General features: G+C 48.2%; 1 protein-coding gene across 2 annotated transcripts in view; it reads right to left on the reverse strand.

Moving 5' to 3' along the window:
• Window positions 1-24,125, reverse strand: part of LOC138760349 (5-hydroxytryptamine receptor 1D) — a 74,318-nt gene that overhangs the window by 1,888 nt on the left and 48,305 nt on the right. Inside the window, exon 3 of one of the 2 annotated variants that reach the window (XM_069930821.1) lies at window positions 15,899-17,161. In XM_069930821.1, coding sequence (XP_069786922.1) covers window positions 15,899-17,161 — 1,263 coding nt within the window. Of the gene's footprint in view, window positions 1-11,065; window positions 17,162-24,125 lie in introns of those variants that run through there. The other variant, XM_069930822.1, reaches the window with a different exon arrangement.

A 24,125-nucleotide genomic window follows, 5' to 3' on the forward strand; every position in this document is an offset into this window, starting at 1 on the left:
TGGTTTCTAAACTTTTTCTTTCCACCCACATCCCAACTTAAGCAATCCCTTACTAGTCACAGAGTACCTATTGGCATAGGGAATACTTAAAGTGGTATGTGAGTGGAAAGAAAAAGGTTGACAACCACTGCTCTAAACTACCCATTCTCAACAAGGTCCATACGATCCCCCAAATCACAAAATATTTCTGAAGAGTTTTTTTAATGTCAGTAGGAGAGAAGTACAGAAGAAACCAACTAAACAACTGCTTAACAGGGAAAGGGACTATTAACTGAGCAGAGTCCTAAGGAGGCCAATAGCCAAAAAGGTTGAGAATGGCTGCTCTAAACCTCCCACACTCCAGGGAAAATGATCCACGTTTATCTAACTTCCTCCTAGTTAATATTCTCTAATCCAAGCAACATCCAGGTAGACCTCTTCTGCACTCTCTCCAAAGCCTTTACATCATTCCCTTAATGCAGCAACCAGAACTGCACACTACACTCCAAATGTAGCCTAACCAAAGTATTGTACAGCTACATGACTTCTGACTTGTACTCAACTCCCTCATTGATAAAGTCAAGCATCCTTCTTTACCACCCCCTCTACTTGTTTGCCACTTACAGAAAGCTATCTTGCATACCAAGATTCCTCAGTATGTCAATGTTCCTCAGGGTCTTGCCTGTATACTCTTAACATTTGCCCATCCAATGTACTGTACCTCACATGTGCAGATCAAATGCTATCTGCCAGTTCTCTGCCCATATTTCCAACTGATTGAAATCCTGTTGTATCCTTTGACAACTGTCTAAAGTATCTCCATCTCTGCCCATTTTGTGTCAACTGCAAATGTACTAATCAGGCCATTTATTTTCATGCATAAAACAGCAAAGATACAGGATTGAACCTTGCAGAGCACTCTGGTCACAAACATCCAGTTACAATAACACCCTTCCACCACTCTGTTTTCTATGGTCAAGACAATCTTGGACCCAATCTACCAAATCTCCATTGATTTCAAGTGTTTTAGGATTCTGGATTAACCTTTCAAGAGGAAGCTTTACAAAAATCCATGCAAACAGCATTCACTATCCCTCCTTCATCAATTATCTATCACTTCCTCAAAAAAATGCACAAAGTTGAATGACTAGTTTTCCAGATGTGAGTACATCTGATCCCCATGAATCTTTCTGAATAATTTCCAAACCACTGTCAACTGTCCTATTCTCCAGTCCTCTGGGACCTCACCCATGGTTAAAGAGGATACAGAGAACTGTCGAGACCCCAACAATCTCCTCTCTTGTCTCTCAATAATCTGGGATGGATCCCATCAGGTCCTGGAGACATCGACCTTAAAGCTCTTCAAGTGTAGAAGTAAGTGTCTGCCTTACTAAGTAAGGGTATGCCTTGTTGCTTTGCAAATGAATGCAGTGGATTGTAAATATTCAGAGAGTGACAGACAACCCCAGCCCAGCCAATAAATTTCTACCAGCATGGAGTCTCCCCAGATCAGGTGACATGCAAGGACAATGCCTGATGAAAGAGAGATCTGGTTATGCGATTGGTTCAATTTGCAGATGAACAATGTCCAGCTTGATGCTGATAAGGTAATGTTTGTCACATGGAAACTTTTTTGATTGGTCAATTCAGATTGCGGCAGGGTATACAAAGTAATGTATGCTCGGGGAGCTCCTGGATCCCCTACAGGGATGATGGACCTTCCACCATGCTTGTGTGTAAATAAAGCAGTACCGGGAAATGAAAGTGCCTAGGTCTACCATTCATTACAGTATGTTTGCTGAAGAATAGAGCATCACCCAGGACCTGGATGAAGGAGGTTGAAAAGCTACCATCCACACAAGAGATCCAATATCTTGTCCATGATATCCATTTGCCCTAGAATATCAGCATTCCCTTCCCAAATCTCACTCTCCATGTCTTTCTTGGTGAATCCCAATGTGAAGTACTAATTTTGTACCTCATCACTTTCTCTGCTCCAGGTATAAATTCCATCCTTTGCCTCTGAGAGATCCGAACCTCTGCCTGATTGCACTCTTAACGTATTTATAAAATGCCGTGGGATTCTCTTTAATCTTACTCATTTCAAGTTTATGTAGCTCAGAGGCCCTGTCCGATTAACCAAACTTTACATAAGCTTTTTTGTTCTTGTCTTGAAATTCTCATCATCTAAGATTCCCAAACCTTGCCATCCTTGTCTTTGTTCCTCGCAGGAACATGCTGGTCAACATTGCATGGTTGAATATGGTATTTGGAATACTCCAGATAAGTGGCCCAACCAGTGATATACAAGTTTTGAACAGCATTTAATGTGAGGTATGTTTATCACTGTCTATTTAATTTTTTTTTAAATATGGCGAGCTCTCCACTGGCCACCGTGACAGAGGTGCACCAAAGAAAAGGTACAAGGACTGCCTAAAGAAATCTCTTGGTGCCTGCCACATTGACCACCGCCAGTGGGCTGATAACGCCTCAAACCGTGCATCTTGGCGCCTCACAGTTCAGCGGGCAGCAACCTCCTTTGAAGAAGACCGCAGAGCCCACCTCACTGACAAAAGGCAAAGGAGGAAAAACCCAACACCCAACCCCAACCAACCAATTTTCCCCTGCAACCGCTGCAATCGTGTCTGCCTGTCCCGCATCGGACTTGTCAGCCACAAATGAGCCTGCAGCTGACGTGGACTTTTTACCCCCTCCATAAATCTTCGTCCGCGAAGCCAAGCCAAAGAAAAAAAAAATAGCAACCACAGACTCATCTATTCAAAGTGTGACACTTATTGAAGATACCGCAAAGGAGAGAAGGAAGAAAGTGGAGCCAATGACCTGCTGAACTGGGAAGAGCAACATTTTCATTCTTGGTGGTTTGTTGCTGACCTGTTAATGCCATTCCAGAAATTATTCACTTCTCTTCTTGAACTGCAGTGTTCTCTTTGATGAAAGGCATCTACTTCTTCCTGTGGTTTCCCACAGCCCATCCCAACACTGTGGCTGAGATCACAATAGATCCAACATGCATCATTTTATCTTCCCTTCTAGGGGATATGACTTTTCACTTGTACTTCCAATCGGGTGTATTCCATGTTCTTAGTGTGGCTTCCTTAACAATAGAGAAATCAAACATAGATGGCGATCACTTATGTGTTAATCTGATCTTCTGGTGGCCACTTTAATTTCCCATTCTAGAACCATAGAACAATTACAGCACAGAAATAGGCCACCTTGGTCTGTGCTGAAACTATTTTGTTTTCCTACTCCCACTGACCTGCACCCAGTTCGTTCCACAATCCCACCTCTCTCTGTGATGTTCCCCCTAAACTTTTCCCCTCTCACCCTTAACCTCTGTCCGCTGGTTTTGATCTCACCTACCCTCAGTGGAAAAAGCTTATCTCCATTTACTCTATCCAACCCCCTCATAATTTAAATACCTCGATCAAATCTCCCCTCATTCATCTATGCTCCAGGGAATAAAGTCCTAACCTGTTTAACCTTTCCCTGTAACTCAGTTCCTGAAATCCGGGCAACATCCTAGTAAATCTTCTCTGCACTTTTTCGATCTTGTTGACATCTTTCCTGTAGTTAGGTGAACAAAACTGCACACAATACTCTAAATATGGCCACACCAATGTCCTATACAACTTTAACATAACATCCCAATTCCTGAACTCAATACTTTGATTTCTGAAGGCCAATATGCCAAAACTCTCTTTACAACAGCCACACTAGTCTGGGTTCAGTCACGCTCGACCAAAGCAGCCCTCATCAGCTCACCAGGTTACTAATGAACATAGAGGTAAATGGGTGCAAGACGAGCTGCCTGTTTAATTGCGGGAGCATGGAGAGCTTTATCCACCCCAACACAGTGCAACATTACTCCCTCGCATTGAGTTAAAGTGTCTCTTTGGCCTGTAAGTCCCCCTCGGCAGAGATCTGTGGCTGCTGTGTGGTGATGCTGACCGTGCGTGGCACAGAGTAAAGAAATTTAAAACTGCTTGTGATGCCACAACACTGCGTGCCCGTACTACTGAGGTTGGACTTTCAGTGCCACCTTAAGAGCGTCCCCATGGAATATGATGGGCCTCATCCCCCCATCATGGTCTACAACCAACAATTTTAACCCGCCTGCCCTTTCCTCCAAAAGTGTCCAACCAGCAACCCATGAAACACCCACTACGTGCGACATGCAGGCTCTCCACCCTTTGGATTTCCTCCCCACCTCTGTTCGCCAACTTCGCAACTGATTGTAAGCCTGTTGCCACCAAGAGAAGGTGATACAGCACAGGGGACAGGGCCTTAATCAAATCAGAGGTGAGATAGCTCCTGACCCAGGGGATTATCGAACCCAGTACCAGCCCCTGGAGAGCCCAGGTTGTGGTGGTTAAGAGTGGGGGAAAACTCTGAATGGTTATTGAATACAGTCAAACCATCAACAGATTTACACAGCTGGACATGTACCCCCTCTCTCACTTAGCCAACAAGGTTAATCAAATCGCCCAATATCGGGTATTTTCCACTATTGACTTGTCAGCATACCACCAGCTCCCTATCCATTCGGAGGACCGTCAGTACCCCGCATTCAAGGCGGATGGCTGCCTTTACCACTTTCTGAGGGTTCCCTTCAGGGTCACCAATGGAGTCTCCATCTTCTAGAGGAAGAGCACGGGCTGCTGGTCACATTCCCACACCTCGACAATGTCTCTATATGCGGCCATGATCTGCGGCACCATGACACCAACTTCCGGAAATACCTCCTTACAGCCAAAAGCCTTAACCTTACCTACAACAAAGATAAAGGTGTATTCCGCATATCACGCCTGGCTATACTCTGCTATGTCATGGAGAATGGAGTTATTGGCCCCGATCCAGACCGCATGCAACCCCTGTTGGCGCTCCCACTTCCCACAGCCTCAAGGCCCTGAAAAGGTGCTTGGGGTTTTTCTCCTATTATGCCCAGTGGGTCCCCAACTATGTGGACAAGGCCCAACCCCCCCCCCCCCCCCCCGTAAAAGCCACCTCCTTCCCCCTGTCGGCAGAGGCCCATGAGGCCTTCAGCCACATCAAAGATGATATTGCCAAGGTTTCAATGCATACTGTGGATGAATCCACCCTGTTCCAGGTGGAGAACGATGCATCCAACTTTGCCCTGGCCACCACACTTAACCAGGCAGGCAGGCCCATAGCATTTTTCTCTCACACACTCTAAGGCCCCCCAAGATCGGGCACTCCTCCATCGAGAAAGAGGCCCAGGCCATCATTGAGGTGGTTTGACACTGGAAGTACTATCTTGGTAAATGATTTACCCTGCTGACTGACCAACGTGCAGACGCTTTCATGTTCAATAACAAGCAGCAGGGTAAAATCAAGAATGACAAGATTCTGAGGTGGAGAATCAAACTCTCCACCTACAACTATGATATTTTGTACTGGCCCAGAAAGCTCAACGAGCCTTCGCATGCCCTGTCCTGAGGGACTTGGGCCAGAACGCACATAGACCTTTTACAACCCTTCCATTTCAACTTCTGCCTCCCCGGGGTCACCAGGTTCTACTATTTTATCAAAGCTCCAACCTCCCCTATTTGGTTGAGGGCATCAGGATGATGACCAGAAACTGCCAGGTCTGTGCAGAATGCAAACCACACTTCCTCAGGAAGTCTGTATCCTGGTTGATGTCCCCAAGGTCAGTCCTGCTCCAGAAGCATGTGAGAAGCCATAAGTCCAATCCACTGGTTGAGAGGGTCCACCTCCTCCACGCCAACCCCCAATATGCCTATGTGGTGTACCCAGATGGGTACGAGGACACTTTGTGCATCCGGGATTTGGCATGTGCAGGAAACCCCAGGGGTCTGGCCTACAATCCAATACATCCAGCTCCCACGATCATCCACCACATACCATGTTACCCTACCCCAGCTCCTGCCCCAACAGTCTCAGTTCAGTCACTAGACACCTCACCCACCAACAATGATCAGACTGTCCAGGAGCCAACAGCTGACCCAACAGCTGGTGCTGCGACAGTCAGAACAGAAGACAAGACCACAGGACAGACTGAACTTGTGATTGACATGGAACTCACTTTACCCCACTGGACTTCTTTGTATTACTATTTGTATACATAAGGCTGGCCAACCCCTTGCTGATTGTACCTGTGGGTCCTCCCCCTTGATTCCCCTAATAAAGGTGGCAAAGCCATAACCCCACCCCCAGAACAAGCTCATTCAGCAACATGAGATGTGCCATCAGTTTATGGTAATAAAGGCCTATTAGTTGGGTAATAAGTTATTTGGATTATTAAGGCGCATCAGGTACCTCGATATATTGGTTTAGAAAACTTTCCTGAACACATTTGACAAAGTCCAAGCCATCCAACCCTTTTACAGTATGGGAGTCCCAGTCAATATGGGGAAAGTTAAAATCTCTCACTACCACAACTTTATGTTTCCTGCAGCTGTCTGCTATCTCTCTGCAGATCTCCTCCTCGAATTCTCTCTGACTAATAGGTGGTCTATAAATCAACCCCATTAATACCTTTCCCATTCCTTAGCTCCGCCCATTCTTTCTTCTTTCTTCTTTGGCTTGGCTTCGCGGACGAAGATTTATGGAGGGGGTAAAAAGTCCACGTCAGCTGCAGGCTCGTTTGTGGCTGACAAGTCCGATGCGGGACAGGCAGACACGGTTGCAGCGGTTGCAGGGGAAAATTGGTTGGTTGGGGTTGGGTGTTGGGTTTTTCCTCCTTTGCCTTTTGTCAGTGAGGTGGGCTCTGCGGTCTTCTTCAAAGGAGGTTGCTGCCCACCAAACTGTGAGGCGCCAAGATGCACGGTTTGAGGCGTTATCAGCCCACTGGCGGTGGTCAATGTGGCAGGCACCAAAAGATTTCTTTAGGCAGTCCTTGTACCTTTTCTTTGGTGCACCTCTGTCTTGGTGGCCAGTGGAGAGCTCGCCATATAACACGATCTTGGGAAGGCGATGGTCCTCCATTCTGGAGACGTGACCCATCCAGCGCAGCTGGATCTTCAGCAGCGTGGACTCGATGCTGTAGACCTCTGCCATCTCAAGTACTTCGACGTTAGGGATGAAAGCGGTCCAATGGATGTTGAGGATTGAGCGGAGACAACGCTGGTGGAAGCGTTCTAGGAGCCGTAGGTGGTGCCGGTAGAGGACCCATGATTCGGAGCCGAACAGGAGTGTGGGTATGACAATGGCTCTGTATACGCTTATCTTTGTGAGGTTTTTCAGTTGGTTGTTTTTCCAGACTCTTTTGTGTAGTCATCCAAAGGCGCTATTTGCCTTGGCGAGTCTTTTGTCTATCTCATTGTCGATCCTTGCATCTGATGAAATGGTGCAGCCGAGATAGGTAAACTGGTTGACCGTTTTGAGTTTTGTGTGCCCGATGGAGATGTGGGGGGGCTGGTAGTCATGGTGGGGAGCTGGCTGATGGAGGACCTCAGTTTTCTTCAGACTGACTTCCAGGCCAAACATTTTGGCAGTTTCCGCAAAGCAGGACGTCAAGCGCTGAAGAGCTGGCTCTGAATGGGCAACTAAAGCGGCATCGTCTGCAAAGAGTAGTTCACGGACAAGTTTCTCTTGTGTCTTGGTGTGAGCTTGCAGGTGCCTCAGATTCAGAAAAAACTGCCATCCGTGCGGTACCGGATGTAAACAGCATCTTCATTGTTGGGGTCTTTCATGGCTTGGTTCAGCATCATGCTGAAGAAGATTGAAAAGAGGGTTGGTGCGAGAACACAGCCTTGCTTCACGGCATTGTTAATGGGGAAGGGTTCAGAGAGCTCATTGCTGTATCTGACCCGACCTTGTTGGTTTTCGTGCAGTTGGATAATCATGTTGAGGAAATTTGGGGGACATCCGATGCGCTCTAGTATTTGCCAAAGCCCTTTCCTGCTCACGGTGTCAAAGGCTTTGGTGAGGTCAACAAAGGTGATGTAGAGTCCTTTGTTTTGTTCTCTGCACTTTTCTTGGAGCTGTCTGAGGGCAAAGACCATGTCAGTAGTTCCTCTGTTTGCGCGAAAGCCGCACTGTGATTCTGGGAGAATATTCTCGGCGACACTAGGTATTATTCTATTTAGTAGAATCCTAGCGAAGATTTTGCCTGCAATGGAGAGCAACGTGATTCCCCTGTAGTTTGAGCAGTCTGATTTCTCGCCTTTGTTTTTGTACAGGGTGATGATGGTGGCATCACGAAGATCCTGAGGCAGTTTTCCTTGGTCCCAACAAAGCTTGAAAAACTCATGCAGTTTGGCATGCAGAGTTTTGCCGCCAGCCTTCCAGACCTCTGGGGGGATTCCATCCATACCTGCTGCTTTGCCACTTTTCAGTTGTTCGATTGCCTTATATGTTTCATCCAGGGTGAGAACCTCATCCAGCTCTAGCCTTAGGGGCTGTTGAGGGAGCTGGAGCAGGGCAGAATCTTGGACTGAGCGGTTGGCACTGAAAAGAGATTGGAAGTGTTCTGACCATCGGTTGAGGATGGAGATCTTGTCGCTGAGGAGGACTTTGCCATCTGAGCTGCGCAGCGGGCTTTGGACTTGGGGTGAGGGGCCGTACACAGCCTTTAGAGCCTTGTAGAAACTCCTGAAGTCGCCAATGTCCGCGCTGAGCTGGGTTCGTTTGGCGAGGCTAGTCCACCACTCATTTTGGATCTCTCGGAGTTTGCGCTGAAGATGGCTGCATGCGCGACGGAAGGCTTGTTTCTTCTCTGGACAGGACGGCTTTGTAAGGTGAGCCTGGTGGGCAGCTCGCTTCTTTGCCAGCAGCTCCTGGATTTCCTGGCTGTTTTCGTCAAACCAGTCCTTGTTTTTCCTGGAGGAGAAGCCCAGTACCTCTTCAGTGGATTGCAGTATGGTAGTCTTCAACTGATCCCAGAGGGTTTCAGGGGACGGGTCCGTGAGGCGGGTTGCATCGTTGAGCTTTGCTTTGAGGTTTGCCTGGAAGTTTCCTCTCGCTTCGTCTGACTGCAGGTTTCCAACATTGAACCTCTTTCTGGGGGCTTTATTGTTCCTGGGCTTTGGCTTGAAGTGAAGGTTGAGCTTGCAGCGAACCAGCCGGTGGTCAGTGTGGCATTCCGCACTAGGCATGACCCTGGTGTGGAGCACATCTCGTTTGTCACTTTCTCGCACCAGGATGTAGTCCAGGAGGTGCCAGTGTTTGGATCGGGGATGCATCCAGGTGGTCTTAAGGCTGTCCCTCTGCTGAAAAAGGGTGTTTGTAATGACAAGCCGCTGTTCTGCGCAGAGCTCCAACAGGAGGCGCCCATTGTCGTTGCACTTGCCGACGCCATGCTCCGCCCATATAGCATCAGTAAATGAACCCTATAGTCTGTCCTACCTGAACACAGCTGCGACATTTTCACTGATGAGCAATGCCACTCCTCCCCCTTTCATCCTCCCACTCTAATGCTTCTGAAGCAACACTGAGTGAAAACCAAGTTTCACTCATGGTCATAATCCATATGCCAATCCACCCTCTAAACTGTCTGCCTTTCCTGCAATACTCCTTGCATTGAAATAAATGCACCTGAGAGCATTATTTCCAACGTACTTTGTATGCAGTCTTATCATCTTTTTCTCTTCCACTATCTGCTCTGGCACTCTGGTTCCCATCCTCCTGCAAATCTAGTTTAACACCCCCTCCCACCCCCCTCCCCCAGAGCAGCAGCAGCAAACCTTCCCACAAGGATATTAGTCCACCTCTAGTTCAGATGCAAATCATCCTGCTGCACAGGCCCCACCTTCCCTGGAAGAGACCCCAATGATCCAGAAACCTGAAGTCCTCCCTCCTGCACTATGTCTTTAGCCATGTGTGAAGCTGCATTCTCCTCCTCTTTCTAACCTCACTAGCACATGGCATGGGTAGCAATCCTGAGATCACAACCCTGGAAATCCTGTCCTTCCAACTTCACACCTAACTCCCTGAACTCTCTTTGCAGGACCTTATCACCCTTCCTACCCACATCAATGGTCCCTACATGGACCAAGACACCTGGCTGCTCACATCCCTCTTGAGAATCCTATGAATTTGATCGAAGATATCCCTGACCCCAGCACCTGGGAGGCAACATACCATCCAGGATTCTTGATGTCTTCCACGGAACTGCTTATCTTTTCCCCTCACTATTGAATCCCTTCTCATTGCAGTTGGCCTCTTCTCCTCCTTTCCCTTCTTAGCCAGAGGGCCAGACTCCGTGCCAGATACCTGACCGGCAAGGCTTGTCTCTGGTAGTTCATTCCCCGCAACAGTATACAAAATAAACATGTCTGAGGGGAAAGACCACAAGAACACCTTGCACTGCCTGCCTGTTCCCCCTGCACTGTCTGCCTGTTCCCCCTGCACTGCCTGCCTGTTCCCCCTCCTGTCAACCAGCTGCCTTCCTCCTAACTCCTAGAGCAATTGCATCCCTGTGACTCCTCTCCAACTCTAGCTCCAATTCCCTAATATGGTCTGCAGTTGCATGGTCACAGATGAAGTCGTCAGGGAAAGAAAAATAAGTTAGGAAAACTTATCCTTACCTGACTTCTGATCCTTGACAGGGTTTATTCCAACGCCAATGCCTCTGCTTGCCAAAGTCTCAAAATCCTACTCTTACAGTTAACACTTCAGCTTCCCTTCCCTTTATTGGCCACAGCTAATTAGCCAATGGAGAAATTTAAACAAGCACCTACCTCTCCTGGTGTTTTTTACACCCTCCTTGATCCAAGACCTGCTCTCGGTGTTCCTGATGTGAAACAAACAACCACCTTCCTTTCTCGGTGCTTTTTAAACCTTCCTCTTCTTGTTCCAAGTTTTGCTCTCACAATTCCCGACGAGAAACAAAGTCATCCCAGACTTTTCATAAGTAATTGGTTAGAATCTGGTCATGTGCATAAGTTATCAGTCGTGCAAGTTAATGCCAAACTATAAACCATTGATACTGACTGTTAAGATTAGAGTGTTATGGAGGAAAAGCAGAAATGTGGAATATATCAACTCCTTCTCGTGTTTAAGCATGTTCATCAAATGCATCATTCTGTCCAGAGATAATAACACAACCCTTTAGGCATTGTCAACACTCAGTGGAAGGATCTGAAGTTTTAAAAACAATTTTATTATCAATTGAACTGCAATCAACTAAACTGCATATGGTCTCTCCAGATAGGAAAGGCACAGTGAGTTCCTTGAGCAGAATTTGCGCTGTGGCAGACGAGTAAACTGCAAGACTCGGACTGCTCCCATTGTGTTTCATTTTGTGAGTTTACAGTTTACTGTTACCAACTGACCCAGCTGTCACTGGACAACAGGCTACTTGTGGGAATAAAAGTCATTTTCAGTCTATATATTGCAAGTTAATATTTTTGTGTTCCACAAAGGAGTGTCAGACATCACAGAAACCTGAAGCACCTGGTCAAGTATTAAGTTTAGGCAGGGCAAAAAAAAACCTATTGTGAATAAAACTATTGTTTGTAAAGTGTTTTACTTCAACAGCCTATATTTGTAACAGTGACTTAATGCCACAAGAGCTCCAAAGATCAAAATGATAGCAGAGGTAAGGAATAGGTTGGGAGGAATGATCCATTTGGGCATGGGATTGACTGGGAAGAGAGGGATGGAAGGATTCAGAGTTGGCCTTCTGATCTGTCACCCAACCAGTTAAAGTGCAGTGATTAATGGCAGAAAAGAGGAAAGTTAATCCAGGATGGGGTATCAGGTTAGGAGGAATATTTCTAAAAGGGGACACTCAAAGAGAAGTTTGGGGGTTGATAGCTTATTGAAAGTGAATGAGGTCTTACCAGAGGAGCATGTGGAGATCAAGGCAAGAGGCTTGAATTTGTAGTTCTGGAAAGCTTGATGTGGTTTTGGTAGTGACGGTCAGGTGAGCTGACTTAGGTAGCAAAACCTGAGGTTTGAAGTGCTGAGGTTCAAGGCAAGGACAGGAAAACCGACTCTGTTGCTATGGCACCTTTCACCTTCCAACCATTACAAGCAAAGTGCTTTGCGGCCAATGAATTTCATTTGAGGTTTCATGTGATGTAGGAAACAGAACTCGGACATGTCACTATTTAGATGCAATGAGGTAATGAAGTGGTCAATATGAGGCGTGGTATTCCAGTTAGAGGACAACGTAGAGTGAAGGTAGACACAATATGACAGGCAGAGGGTTGAGAGAGGTTGCATTTTGGGGGGATAAGAGTGTGAAGAGGATGTTTTCTGTTTTGTTACGTTAAGCTGGAGGAAGTTGTAACTTACTGAGACTGGCTGCCAGATTTTCTGAGAGCATTGCTAGGGTCTGGAGATGGATGAGCTGCAGAAATGGGCGGGTGCTGGATGACTTCCTGACTGCAGTTTTACAATAATCAGATTAACAATGACTGAGGGATGTTGGCCAATTAATCAGACTCTCTTCCCATGGACCCACCAACATTGACATTTAAAGTTCAGCTTCTGAAGTATTCAATGGGTTGAATAGTTCACCTCACTCAGAGCACACTAATCCAAGGCCAGTAAAGCGTAATCGCATGGCATGAAACCATTCTGCTCACTGAGTTCACACCAACTTTATGTAAAATCAAACTAACTATTCCCACTCCCTCACCCTTCTTCTGTTCATTTCAAATACTTCCCTTTTGAACGCATTTCCAACTCCATTTGGGATCTTCCTTCATCCCTACCCGTGGCTGTGTATTCCAGACCAAACCACTCACTGTGCAAATGCTTTTCCTCCTGCCATTTTTCCTGCTCGTCTTCATTCTCTGCTTCCTGGTTCTTGATCCTTAAAATTTTAAATACCTTTATCAGATTATCTCGTAAGCTCTTCTGTTCCAAGGCAAACAGTTCCAATTTCTCCTGACGATCCGTATGACTGAAGCTTATCACTCCTTGGAATTATTTTAGTACATCATCTCCAAAGCCTCTACATCTTTTTTAACTCGAGATTGTGGAGTGAGCTGCCAGTGAGAGTGTTGGATGCAGGCTCAATTTTAATTTTTAAGAAGAATCTGGACAGATTGGAAAGATATGGAGGGCTATGGTTGGGGTGCAGGTCGGTGGGACTAGGGAGAATAGTTCAGCACTGACTTGAAGGGCCAAAGGGCATTGTATAATTTGTTAAAGGCAAAAAGACCAGAGGCAAAATGTGAAAGGGGAAATTACATCCATTGTGTCCCGGTCTGTACTGAATTTGGTGAAGAGGTTAAAGGGTGTGAATCATCCATGGTTCAATGGAAAGAAATGCAAACAAGTGCTGGCTTTCCATAATGCACCCAATCATGTTCAAGTAACCACTGCCATTCTGATTGTCATGGACATACAACACAGAAACAGGCCTTTCAGCTGAACATGTCCATGCTAACCGAGCTGGTCCCATTTGTCTGCATTTGGCACAGATTCCTCAAGACCTTTTCTATCCACGCGCCTGTCTTTCAAGCATTGTAGTGCAGCCCCTTTACAGCTTCCTTTAACAGCTCGTTCCGTGCACCCACCCACCCTCTGTGTGAAAAGGGTGTCCCTCAGGTTCCCTTTAACTCTCTTCCCTCTCACCTTTCATCTATGCTCTCTAGTGAAACAAGGAAGTCTGCGGACACTGTGATTGAGGTCAATACACAAACCTGCTGGAGAAACTCAGCAGGTCCCACAGTGGCCACAGGAGGCAAAGATATATAACCAGTATTTTGGGGCTGAGCACAGGCCAACAGCCCATGGATAGGAGGCCAGGAGAGAAAAGCTGAGAATTGATCGGAGAAATGTGGGGGGGTGGGGGTATGTCCATGAATGCAGAGCTGGGGGAAAGGAAAGGACTATGGAAACCGAGAGATTTGGTGGGAAAGGGGTGGGAGGTGCTAAAGGAAACAGGAGTCGATGTTAATGCCATCTGGTTGGAGGGTGCCCAGACGGAAGATGAGGTGTTGAGGGAATAACCGGGTTACGTTATTTCAACAGAGGTATAACATTTGCAAATTTCCAGTCCTGAAGGAAACAGAGGAAAAATGAGTCCACTTAGCAAAAATGAGCATTTACCATGAAAAGTGCAAAATACTCCACGTGATGGTAATCTGAAATTAAAACAGAAAGTGTAGAAAATCTGTGATCAGCGAGGCTTCATCTTGCTGCCACGTGGTCCTCTCTCCAGAGATGCTGTCAGATTTGTGGCGTATTTCCAAGATTTTTGTTTCAATTTCAGATTTACAGCACCTGGTGATATCTTGCAATTATGTTCACGTTTTAGTGGCCCACCGTCTTCCTGTTTGTATTTAAACACATTATGTTGTCAACTTATGCATGTCAAATAAAACAAATGATTATTTTAAAGGCATATATAATATGCCTCCAGTGAAACATCATCCACTGGACGTGCGAAAACCACACCATTCACTCCATGGATGGTTCACACCCTTTGACCTCTTCACCAAATTCAGTACAGACCGGGACACAATGGATGTAATTTCCCCTTTCACATTTTTCCCCTGATCTTTTTGCCTTTAACAAATTATACAATGCGTTTGTGTATGAGTTGGGGGTGGGTGGTGGAACAGCTCAGAGAAGCTGTTTCATTGAGTTAGGGCAAACTAAGATGCCTTTTCCCATTAATAGTTCAAGAACCAGAGAGGGAGCTTAAATCCCAAGCTAGAAGGGGAAAACTGTTTGCGCAGCGGGTTACTGTGATAGAGGTCTATAGAATCATGAGGGGCACAGGTAGGGTAATCACAGGCTTTTCCCCAGATTAGGGGGGATCTAGAACTAGAGGGGGATAGGTTCAAGGTGAGAGGGGAAAGATCTAAAAAGGGTCCTGAGGGCACGTTCTTCACAGAAGGTGGTGGGTAGAATGGATCATTCTGCCAGAGGAAATGGTAGAAGCAGGGAAACACCAAAGATAAAAATCCATTTAGAAAGGTACGTAGGTAGGAAATGTTTACAAGGATTTGGGATAAATGTAGGCAAGTGGGATTAGCTTGGTAGGCACCAACAAGATGGTCTGAAGAGCATGGTTCTGTGCTGTAGGATTCCAGCAAGGGTAGGAAAAACAATCAGAGCTCTCAAGTGGGAATTTGATCAACACTTCAGACCCAGTAACTTGCAGGGATGTGGGCTCAGAGTGAAAGAATAATGGTGACCAGATTGCTTCACAAGCATTACCATTGGCTCATGGGCCAAATGGCCTTCTCCTGTGCCAAAAGTTCCAGCGTTCATGAGTGTTGGACATTATGTAAGATGGATCGACTGGAATTCAAACGGGCATGTGTGTTTTGGCTTTTTCACCTGGCTGAAATAAATCTGTGGCTATGGTTGTAAAACACAAAAGCCTGCAGACACCGTGGATGGAGTAAAAACACAATACTGGAGAAACTCAAACAGTGTAGTTTATACAGCAAAGATAAAGATGCATAACCAACATTTCGGGTTTCAGCCCTTCATCAGGGTATGAACAAAATGGTAGAGGAGGAGAGGGGCAGGGGGAGGAGCCCAGTCCCACAGGCAAGAGGTAATAGGTGAATAAGCAAGTGGGGGTGGGGGACGGCGGGACGGCTCTGTGAATGGAGAGGGACGGGGGTGGAGAGCTGGAGGAAGGGAGGCAGAGGGATGGGGAAGAGAGGGAGAAGGGGGAGCAGTCCTGTTGTAGCGTACTGTACATTTTGTTCAGGCACCTGCATTTTGTTCATACCTTGTTGAAGGGCTCAATCCTGAAATGTTGATTGTGCATCTTTACCTTTATGTAAAGTCTACTGTTTCACCAGCTGAGTTTCTCCAGGATTGTGTTTTTACTGTGGCTATGAATGTCCAGTATCTGTGCCTTGTATTCAACAGCAGGTGAGCCAACTGGGACCCATTGTTTTGGCACTTTCACACACTAATGGAGCCCCATTAGTGGCATTCAGGTTTACAATACACGCATCAATATCTACAGGTCAACTGCATCATTTTCAACCTTAACGATGATATTTCCAAAAACATAAGTGGACGATTGCTTCTCGCTAAATGTCTGCGATGGCAGCAGCATGGTGTCGGCCTCTGGGGGAAGCTGCGGGACTGTCAAGTAATGTTTGGGGAGAGGCTCATTCTGCGGGTCCCTGTGGTGCTCCGGCACCTTGCCACATGGCACAAACACCAGGGAACCAGCCGATGCCGGGCCAGACAGCAGCAGGTCGTCCAAGGGTTCATCTGGGCCACCACGGGGAAGGGAGCTGATGGAAAAGATGGAGCAAGAGCGGGCCTGGAAGGCCTGCTGGCGGGGGCTGAGCTGGCTGATGCCCGTCACGTTGGAGCTGGTCCTCCTCTGGCCGGCTGGTGGCTTGGCATGTAGTAGGTCAGCTGGGGCGCCGGCCTGCTGCTGGGCCCGCCCGAGGCCAGCCTTCACCTCCAACCGGCGCTGCCAGTGGTGTAGGGCCTTGCGAAACCTCTTGCTGAGCAGCGCATACAGCAGCGGGTTGATGTCCGAGTTGAGCAGGGCCAACCAGTAGGCAGCAGTCACTAGGCCTGGAGGCACGCTGGAAGCTTGCTGACTACCTGCCACAGCTGCTTCGACGGCTTGCACCAGGCCTACCACCTCATAGGGCACCCAGCAGCAGAAGAAGGCGAAGATGACCAAGAAGAGGCGGAAGGCCCCGTGGTGCTCCCGGCCAGGGCTGCTGTACTTGCAGAAGATGTCCGGTCCCTTGGCCTGTACACCTGGCTGACAGCAGCCGTGGCCTTCCTCACACCGATAGTCAGACAGGACAGATGAGTGGACGCTGGTGATGAGGTGCGAGAAGGTGGGGCGGTCGGCAGCGTGACCTCTGGCTGCCGGGCGGCGCTGCAGCTGGTTCTCAATGTCGTGGATCCTCTTGGCATGGCTGCGCGCCACGCCAACGATACGCACGTAGCAGAAGATCATGACGGAGGCGGGCAGCAGGAAGGAGAAGACAGCCACGAAACCTGTGTAGCTCAGGCTGTCGGCCCACGCCACTGAGCAGCTGCGGATAGCTGGAGAGTAGCCGAAGCGGCCCCAGCCCAGCAGCGGGGGGCAGCTGCTGAGCGCCGACTGCAGCCAGATCCAGGCCACAGTAGCGGCCGTGCGACGCACTGTGCTCCGTGAGTGGTACTGCAGGCAGTCAATGATGGCATGGTAGCGGTCCAGCGCGATGGCAGCCAGGGTCAGCACCGAGGCAGTGCAGTACACCGACGACGTGTAGCCCACGTAGAGGCACAGGTCCTGCATGGGGATAAGCAGAAAGAGGAATGGTCACAGGGCCAGAAACACAGGAGTGGTACCATGCATCACCATCAATGAAATACAGGTAACTGAACACAGCCATCAACGAGATACAGGCACACTCAACAGCATCAGTGAGGTACAGGCACACCCAACACCATCAGTGAGATACAAGCACACCCAACACCATCAGTGAGATACAGGCACATCCAACACCACCAGTGGGATATCGGCACACCCAACACAGCCATCAGTGAGATACAGGCACACCCAACACCATCAGTGAGATACAGGCACACCCAACACCATCAGTGAGATACAGGCACATCCAACACCACCAGTGGGATATCGGCACACCCAACACAGCCATCAGTGAGATACAGGCACACCCAACACCATCAGTGAGATACAGGCACACCCAACACCATCAGTGAGATACAAGCACACCCAACACCATCAGTGAGATACAGGCACACCCAACACCATCAGTGAGATACAGGCACACTCAACAGCATCAGTGAGATACAGGCACACTCAACAGCATCAGTGAGATACAGGCAAACTCAACACAGTCATCAGGGAGATACAGGCACACTCAACAGCATCAGTGAGATACAGGCAAACTCAACACAGTCATCAGGGAGATACAGGCACACCCACACCACCAGTGGGATACCGGCACACCCAACACCACCAGTGGGATACCGGCAGCCCCAACATTATCAGTGAGGTACAGGCACATCCAACACCACCAGTGGGATACAGGCAAACCCAACACAGTCATCAGGGAAATACAGGCACACCCAACACCACCACTGGGATACAGGCAGCCCCAACATTATCAGTGAGGAACAGGCACACCCAACACCATCAGCAAGATAGAGGACATTAACCTTGCATCAGGGAAAGGTCAGGAACAGAATGTCCCTGCGAGTACATAGACCTTTGTTAATGAGGAATATTGTGACTCTCCTCATGAGAAGAAAGGAGACATGGCATCGTCAATATTAAGTGTTCAAGCAATTCCCACAGTAAGTGTGGGTGTTTTAGTATACCCAAAAGGAAAATGAGAGGGGCAAACTAAAGACATGAGGTGGATCTGGCAGACAGGATAAAGGAAAATCCCAAATAATTCTATTCAGAGTAAAAGGGTCCCAAGGGAAAGAATTGTCCCATTAGTTTTTACAGTGGAGGAGATCACTGGCAGCAAATGAATTGAAGTAAACCAGTTGCAATGCCCTCCAGTATAAAATATGCCAAGGTGTTGGCAACCATTGAGTGCATTAAAGTGGGACAGATGCCTAAGGCATGACCAAGGGCATCTTGAGACTTTGTGGGTATCTCAGGAAGAATTTGTAGAGTCCCTTCCACAGGTAATCCCCATCTCCCAGCACAATTGCCACTGTTCGATAAAGATAGGCATCCTCCCCTCATCAACTCCCCATCCTAACATTCAGTCAAACAAAGGCCAACAGAATATTCCACCCCTTGTACTATCCAATAAGACATTGGAAAATAAGCAGGGGTCTATCAGATGCAGGGACACTAGGACATTCCAGCCCACAGCAAAACTGCCCAACAGTCATGATTTTAATGCAAAATCAACCTCTGGTGAGAGTTGGGATGTTTCAGTGATACAAGAAATAAGGAGGGGTGATTGGGCACTGATCCAGATTGCTCGAGTGGGAACCGACACGAACCTGACGGGTTGAATGGTCTATGTAAATTAAGTTCACCGTCTAAGTTCTCCAGAAAATCAGAGATCACTGTCATCGATTTCCACAACATTTTGCTGTTTTGCAGAATAATATCCTGAAGTCATAAATATATGAGATCTCCAGAAAACGATATTCCTTGAAAAGTATGCACTTTGTGGGCATGACATGCCATATTGCCTTGTTAATGATCTTTCTGGCCAGAAAGTTTTACATTTATCCCCATTTGGGGATCTCTCTTTTGCTTCTCTTTCTCTGACTGTAAGAGGTGCTTCAGGCAATTTCTGCCTTACGGCAGACAAAGATTATTTCTTTTTTGTGATATTTCACTCTCTTTATTACATGACAATAAATTGAATCTTGAACCTTGGTTGTTATCTTTAAATCTTTCATGTCCACAAATGTCTGGTGTCTGCAGAGGCTTAGTTCAGCGACCTAATCTGGAGTTTTTTTTTAATTCACTCACAGATTTCCTTCCCAGTAGGACGCCACTGAAGCAGGTGTTTTATTTTAAACAACAATCTAGTAATTTCCTGATTGCCATGAGAAATACCAGCCTTTTCTTTTATTTCAGATTCATCTAACTACTTGAATTTGTACTTCCCAGCTACTGCCACCAATTTCAGGTTTATTGTCAGAATACATACAACCCTGAGATTCTTTTCCACACAAGTGAGGCAGAATTACCTCTTACTGGTCGTGCCAAAAAACTGTACTCAATGTACACACGAGAACAAATCAATAAAGGTAAACAAACTGACTGTGCAATACAGTGAGAACAAAAAGAAAATCAATAAAGTGCACAAGTAAGAGTCCTTATGAATCCCTGATTGAGTTTGTTGTTCAGGAGTCTGATGGTGGAGGGATACCAACTGTTCCTGAACCTGGTGGTGTGAGTCTTGTGGCACCTAGACCTCTTTCCTGATGGTAGCAGAGAGAACAGAGTGTGTGCTGGGTGGTGTGGATCTTTGATGATGGCTGCTGCTCTCTGACGGCAGAGATCCCTGTAGATGTTCTCGATGGTGGGGAAGGTTTCTCCTGTGGTGTCCTGGGCTGTGTCCACTACGTTTTGCAGGGCTTTATGCTCAGGGATATTGGTGTTCCCATACCAGACCGTGATGCAGCTGGTCAGCACACTTTCCGCCACATACCTGTAGAGGTTTGCCAGTTTCTGATGTCATACCGAACCCCCGCAAGCTCCCGAGGGAGTAGACGCGCTGGCGTGGTTTCTTCACGATGCCATTGGTGTGTTTGGTCCAGGAAACATCCTCTGAGATAATGACTCACAAGAACTTAAGCCAAAAGAGTATTCGGCTTTCTGTATATAAACTTATGAGGGGTGCAGACAGAGTAAATGCAAGCAGGATTTCTCCTTTGAGGTTGGGTGAGACAAGAACTAGAAGTCAAGGGTTAAGAGTGAAAGGTGAGATGCCAAGAGAGAGAGAGAGAGAGAGAGAGAGAGAGAGAGAGAGGTGTGGAGAGAGGTGTGTGGAGAGAGGAGTGTGTAGAGAGGTGTGTGGATAGAGGAGTGTGTGGAGAGAGGTTTGTGGAGAGAGGAGTGTGTGGAGAGAGGTTTGTGGAGAGAGGAGTGTGTGGAGAGAGGTGTGTGGAGAGAGGTGTGTGGAGAGAGGTTTGTGGAGAGAGGAGTGTGTGGAGAGAGGAGTGTGTGGAGAGAGGTGTGTGGAGAGAGGAGTGTGTAGAGAGGTGTGTGGATAGAGGAGTGTGTGGAGAGAGGTTTGTGGAGAGAGGAGTGTGTGGAGAGAGGTTTGTGGAGAGAGGAGTGTGTGGAGAGAGGAGTGTGTGGAGAGAGGTGTGTGGAGAGAGGTGTGTGGAGAGAGGTTTGTGGAGAGAGGAGTGTGTGGAGAGAGGAGTGTGTGGAGAGAGGAGTGTGTGGAGAGAGGTGTGTGGAGAGAGGTGTGTGGAGAGAGGTGTGTGGAGAGAGGTTTGTGGAGAGATGAGTGTGTGGAGAGAGGAGTGTGTGGAGAGAGGAGTGTGTGGAGAGAGGTTTGTGTGCAGAGAGGTGTGTGGAGAGAGGAGTGTGTGGAGAGAGGAGTGTGTGGAGAGAGGAGTGTGTGGAGAGAGGTGTGTGGAGAGAGGAGTGTGTGGAGAGAGGTTTATGGAGAGAGGTTTGTGGAGAGAGGAGTGTGTGGAGAGAGGAGTGTGTGGAGAGAGGAGTGTATGGAGAGAGGTGTGTGGAGAGGTGTGTGGAGAGAGGAGTGTGTGGAGAGAGGTGTGTGGATAGAGGAGTGTGTGGAGAGAGGTTTGTGGAGAGAGGAGTGTGTGGAGAGAGGTTTGTGGAGAGAGGAGTGTGTGGAGAGAGGTTTGTGGAGAGAGGAGTGTGTGGAGAGAGGAGTGTGTGGAGAGAGGTGTGTGGAGAGAGGTTTGTGGAGAGGGGAGTGTGTGGAGAGAGGAGTGTGTGGAGAGAGAAGTGTGTGGAGAGAGGTGTGTGGAGAGAGTAGTGTGTGGAGAGAAGTGTGTGGGGAGAGAGGTGTGTGGATAGAGGAGTGTGTGGAGAGAGGTTTGTGGAGAGAGGAGTGTGTGGAGAGAGGAGTGTGTGGAGAGAGGTGTGTGGAGAGAGTAGTGTGTGGAGAGAAGTGTGTGGGGAGAGAGGTGTGTGGATAGAGGAGTGTGTGGAGAGAGGTTTATGGAGAGAGGTTTGTGGAGAGAGGAGTGTGTGGAGAGAGGAGTGTGTGGAGAGAGGAGTGTGTGGAGAGAGGTGTGTGGAGAGGTGTGTGGAGAGAGGAGTGTGTGGAGAGAGAAGTGTGTGGAGAGAGGTGTGTAGAGAGAGTAGTGTGTGGAGAGAAGTGTGTGGGGAGAGAGGTGTGTGGATAGAGGAGTGTGTGGAGAGAGGTGTGTGGAGAGAGGTGTGTGGAGAGAGGAGTGTGGAGAGAGGAGTGTGTGGAGAGAGGTTTGTGTGAAGAGAGGTTTGTTGAGAGAGGTGTGTGGAGAGAGGAGAGGTTTGTGTGGAGAGAGGTTTGTGGAGAGAGGTGTGTGGAGAGAGGTTTGTGGAGAGAGGAGTGTGTGGAGAGAGGAGTGTGTGGAGAGAGGTGTGTGTGGAGAGAGGTTTGTGTGGAGAGAGGTTTGTGGAGAGAGGAGAGGAGTGTGGAGAGAGGTTTGTGTGGAGAGAGGTTTGTGGAGAGAGGAGTGTGTGGAGAGAGGTTTGTGAAGAGAGGAGTGTGTGGAGAGAGGTTTGTGTGGAGAGAGGTTTGTGTGGAGAGAGGTTTGTGGAGAGAGGAGAGGAGTGTGGAGAGAGGTTTGTGGAGAGAGATGTGTGGAGAGAGGTTTGTGGAGAGAGGAGTGTGTGGAGAGAGGAGTGTGTGGAGAGAGTGTGTGGAGAGAGGTGTGTGGAGAGAGGTGTGTGGAGAGAGGTGTGTGGAGAGAGGTGTGTGGAGAGAGGTTTGTGGAGAGAGGAGTGTGTGGAGAGAGGAGTGTGTGGAGAGAGGAGTGTGTGGAGAGAGGTTTGTGTGCAGAGAGGTGTGTGGAGAGAAGAGTGTGGAGAGAGGAGTGTGTGGAGAGAGGAGTGTGTGGAGAGAGGTGTGTGGAGAGAGGAGTGTGTGGAGAGAGGTTTGTGGAGAGAGGAGTGTGTGGAGAGAGGAGTGTGTGGAGAGAGGAGTGTGTGGAGAGAGGTGTGTGGAGAGAGGTGTGTGGATAGAGGAGTGTGTGGAGAGAGGTTTGTGGAGAGAGGAGTGTGTGGAGAGAGGTTTGTGGAGAGAGGAGTGTGTGGAGAGAGGTATGTGGAGAGAGGTTTGTGGAGAGAGGAGTGTGTGGAGAGAGGAGTGTGTGGAGAGAGAAGTGTGTGGAGAGAGGTGTGTGGAGAGAGTAGTGTGTAGAGAGAAGTGTGTGGGGAGAGAGGTGTGTGGATAGAGGAGTGTGTAGAGAGGTATGTGGAGAGAGGTGTGTGGAGAGAGGTGTGTGGAGAGAGGAGTGTGTGGAGAGAGGTTTGTGTGAAGAGAGGTTTGTGGAGAGAGGAGAGGTTTGTGTGGAGAGAGGTTTGTGGATAGAGGTGTGTGGAGAGAGGTGTATGGAGAGAGGTTTGTGGAGAGAGGAGTGTGTGGAGAGAGGAGTGTGTGGAGAGAGGTGTGTGTGGAGAGAGGTTTGTGTGGAGAGAGGTTTGTGGAGAGAGGAGAGGAGTGTGGAGAGAGGTTTGTGTGGAGAGAGGTTTGTGGAGAGAGGAGTGTGTGGAGAGAGGTTTGTGAAAAGAGGAGTGTGTGGAGAGAGGTTTGTGTGGAGAGAGGTTTGTGTGGAGAGAGGTTTGTGGAGAGAGGAGAGGAGTGTGGAGAGAGGTTTGTGTGGATTGAGGTATGTGTGGAGAGAGGTTTGTGGAGAGAGGTGTGGAGAGAGGAGTGTTGTGAGAGGAGTGTGTGGAGAGAGGTTTGTGTGGAGAGAGGTTTGTGGAGAGAGGTTTGTGTGGAGAGAGGTTTGTGGAGAGAGTAGTGTGTGGAGAGAGGTTTGTGGAGAGAGGAATGTGTGGAGAGAGGAGTGTGTGGAGAGAGGTTTGTGGAGAGAGGTGTGTGGAGAGAGGAGTCTGTGGAGAGAGGAGTCTGTGGAGAGAGGAGTCTGTGGAGAGAGGAGTCTGTGGAGAGAGGAGTGTGTGGAGAGAAGTTTGTGGAGAGAGATGTGTGGAGAGAGGAGTGTGTGGAGAAAGGTGTGTGGAGAGTGTTGTGTGGAGAGAGGAGTGTGTGGAGAGAGGTGAGTGGAGAGAGTGCGTGGAGAGAGGTTTGTGTGGAGAGAGGTTTGTGGAGAGAGGAGTGTGTGGAGAGAGGTTTGTGGAGAGAGGAGTGTGTGGAGAGAGGAGTGTGTGGAGAGAGGTGTGTGTGGAGAGAGATTTGTGTGGAGAGAGGTGTGTAAAGAGAGAAGTGTGTGGAGAGAGGTGTGTGGAGAGATGATTGTGTGGAGAGAGGTTTGTGGAGAGAGGAGTGTGTGGAGAGAGGTTTGTGGAGAGAGGAGTGTGTGGAGTGAGGAGTGTGTGAGAGAGGAGTGTGTGGAGAGAGGTTTGTGGAGGGAGGAGTGTGTGGAGAGAGGTTTGTGGAGAGAGGAGTGTGTGGAGTGAGGAGTGTGTGAGAGAGGAGTGTGGAGAGAGGAATGTGTGGAGAGAGGTGTGTGGCGAGAAGTGTGTGGAGAGATGTGTGTGGGGAGAGGAGTGTGTGGAGAAAGGAGTGTGGAGAGAGGTGTGTGGAACGAGTTGCCAGCTGAAGTGGTGAATACTGCTCGATTTTGACATTTAAGAAAAATTTGGATAGGTACATGGA

The sequence above is a fragment of the Narcine bancroftii genome, chromosome 4 (assembly GCF_036971445.1).
Source record: "Narcine bancroftii isolate sNarBan1 chromosome 4, sNarBan1.hap1, whole genome shotgun sequence".
NCBI lineage: Eukaryota > Metazoa > Chordata > Chondrichthyes > Torpediniformes > Narcinidae > Narcine > Narcine bancroftii.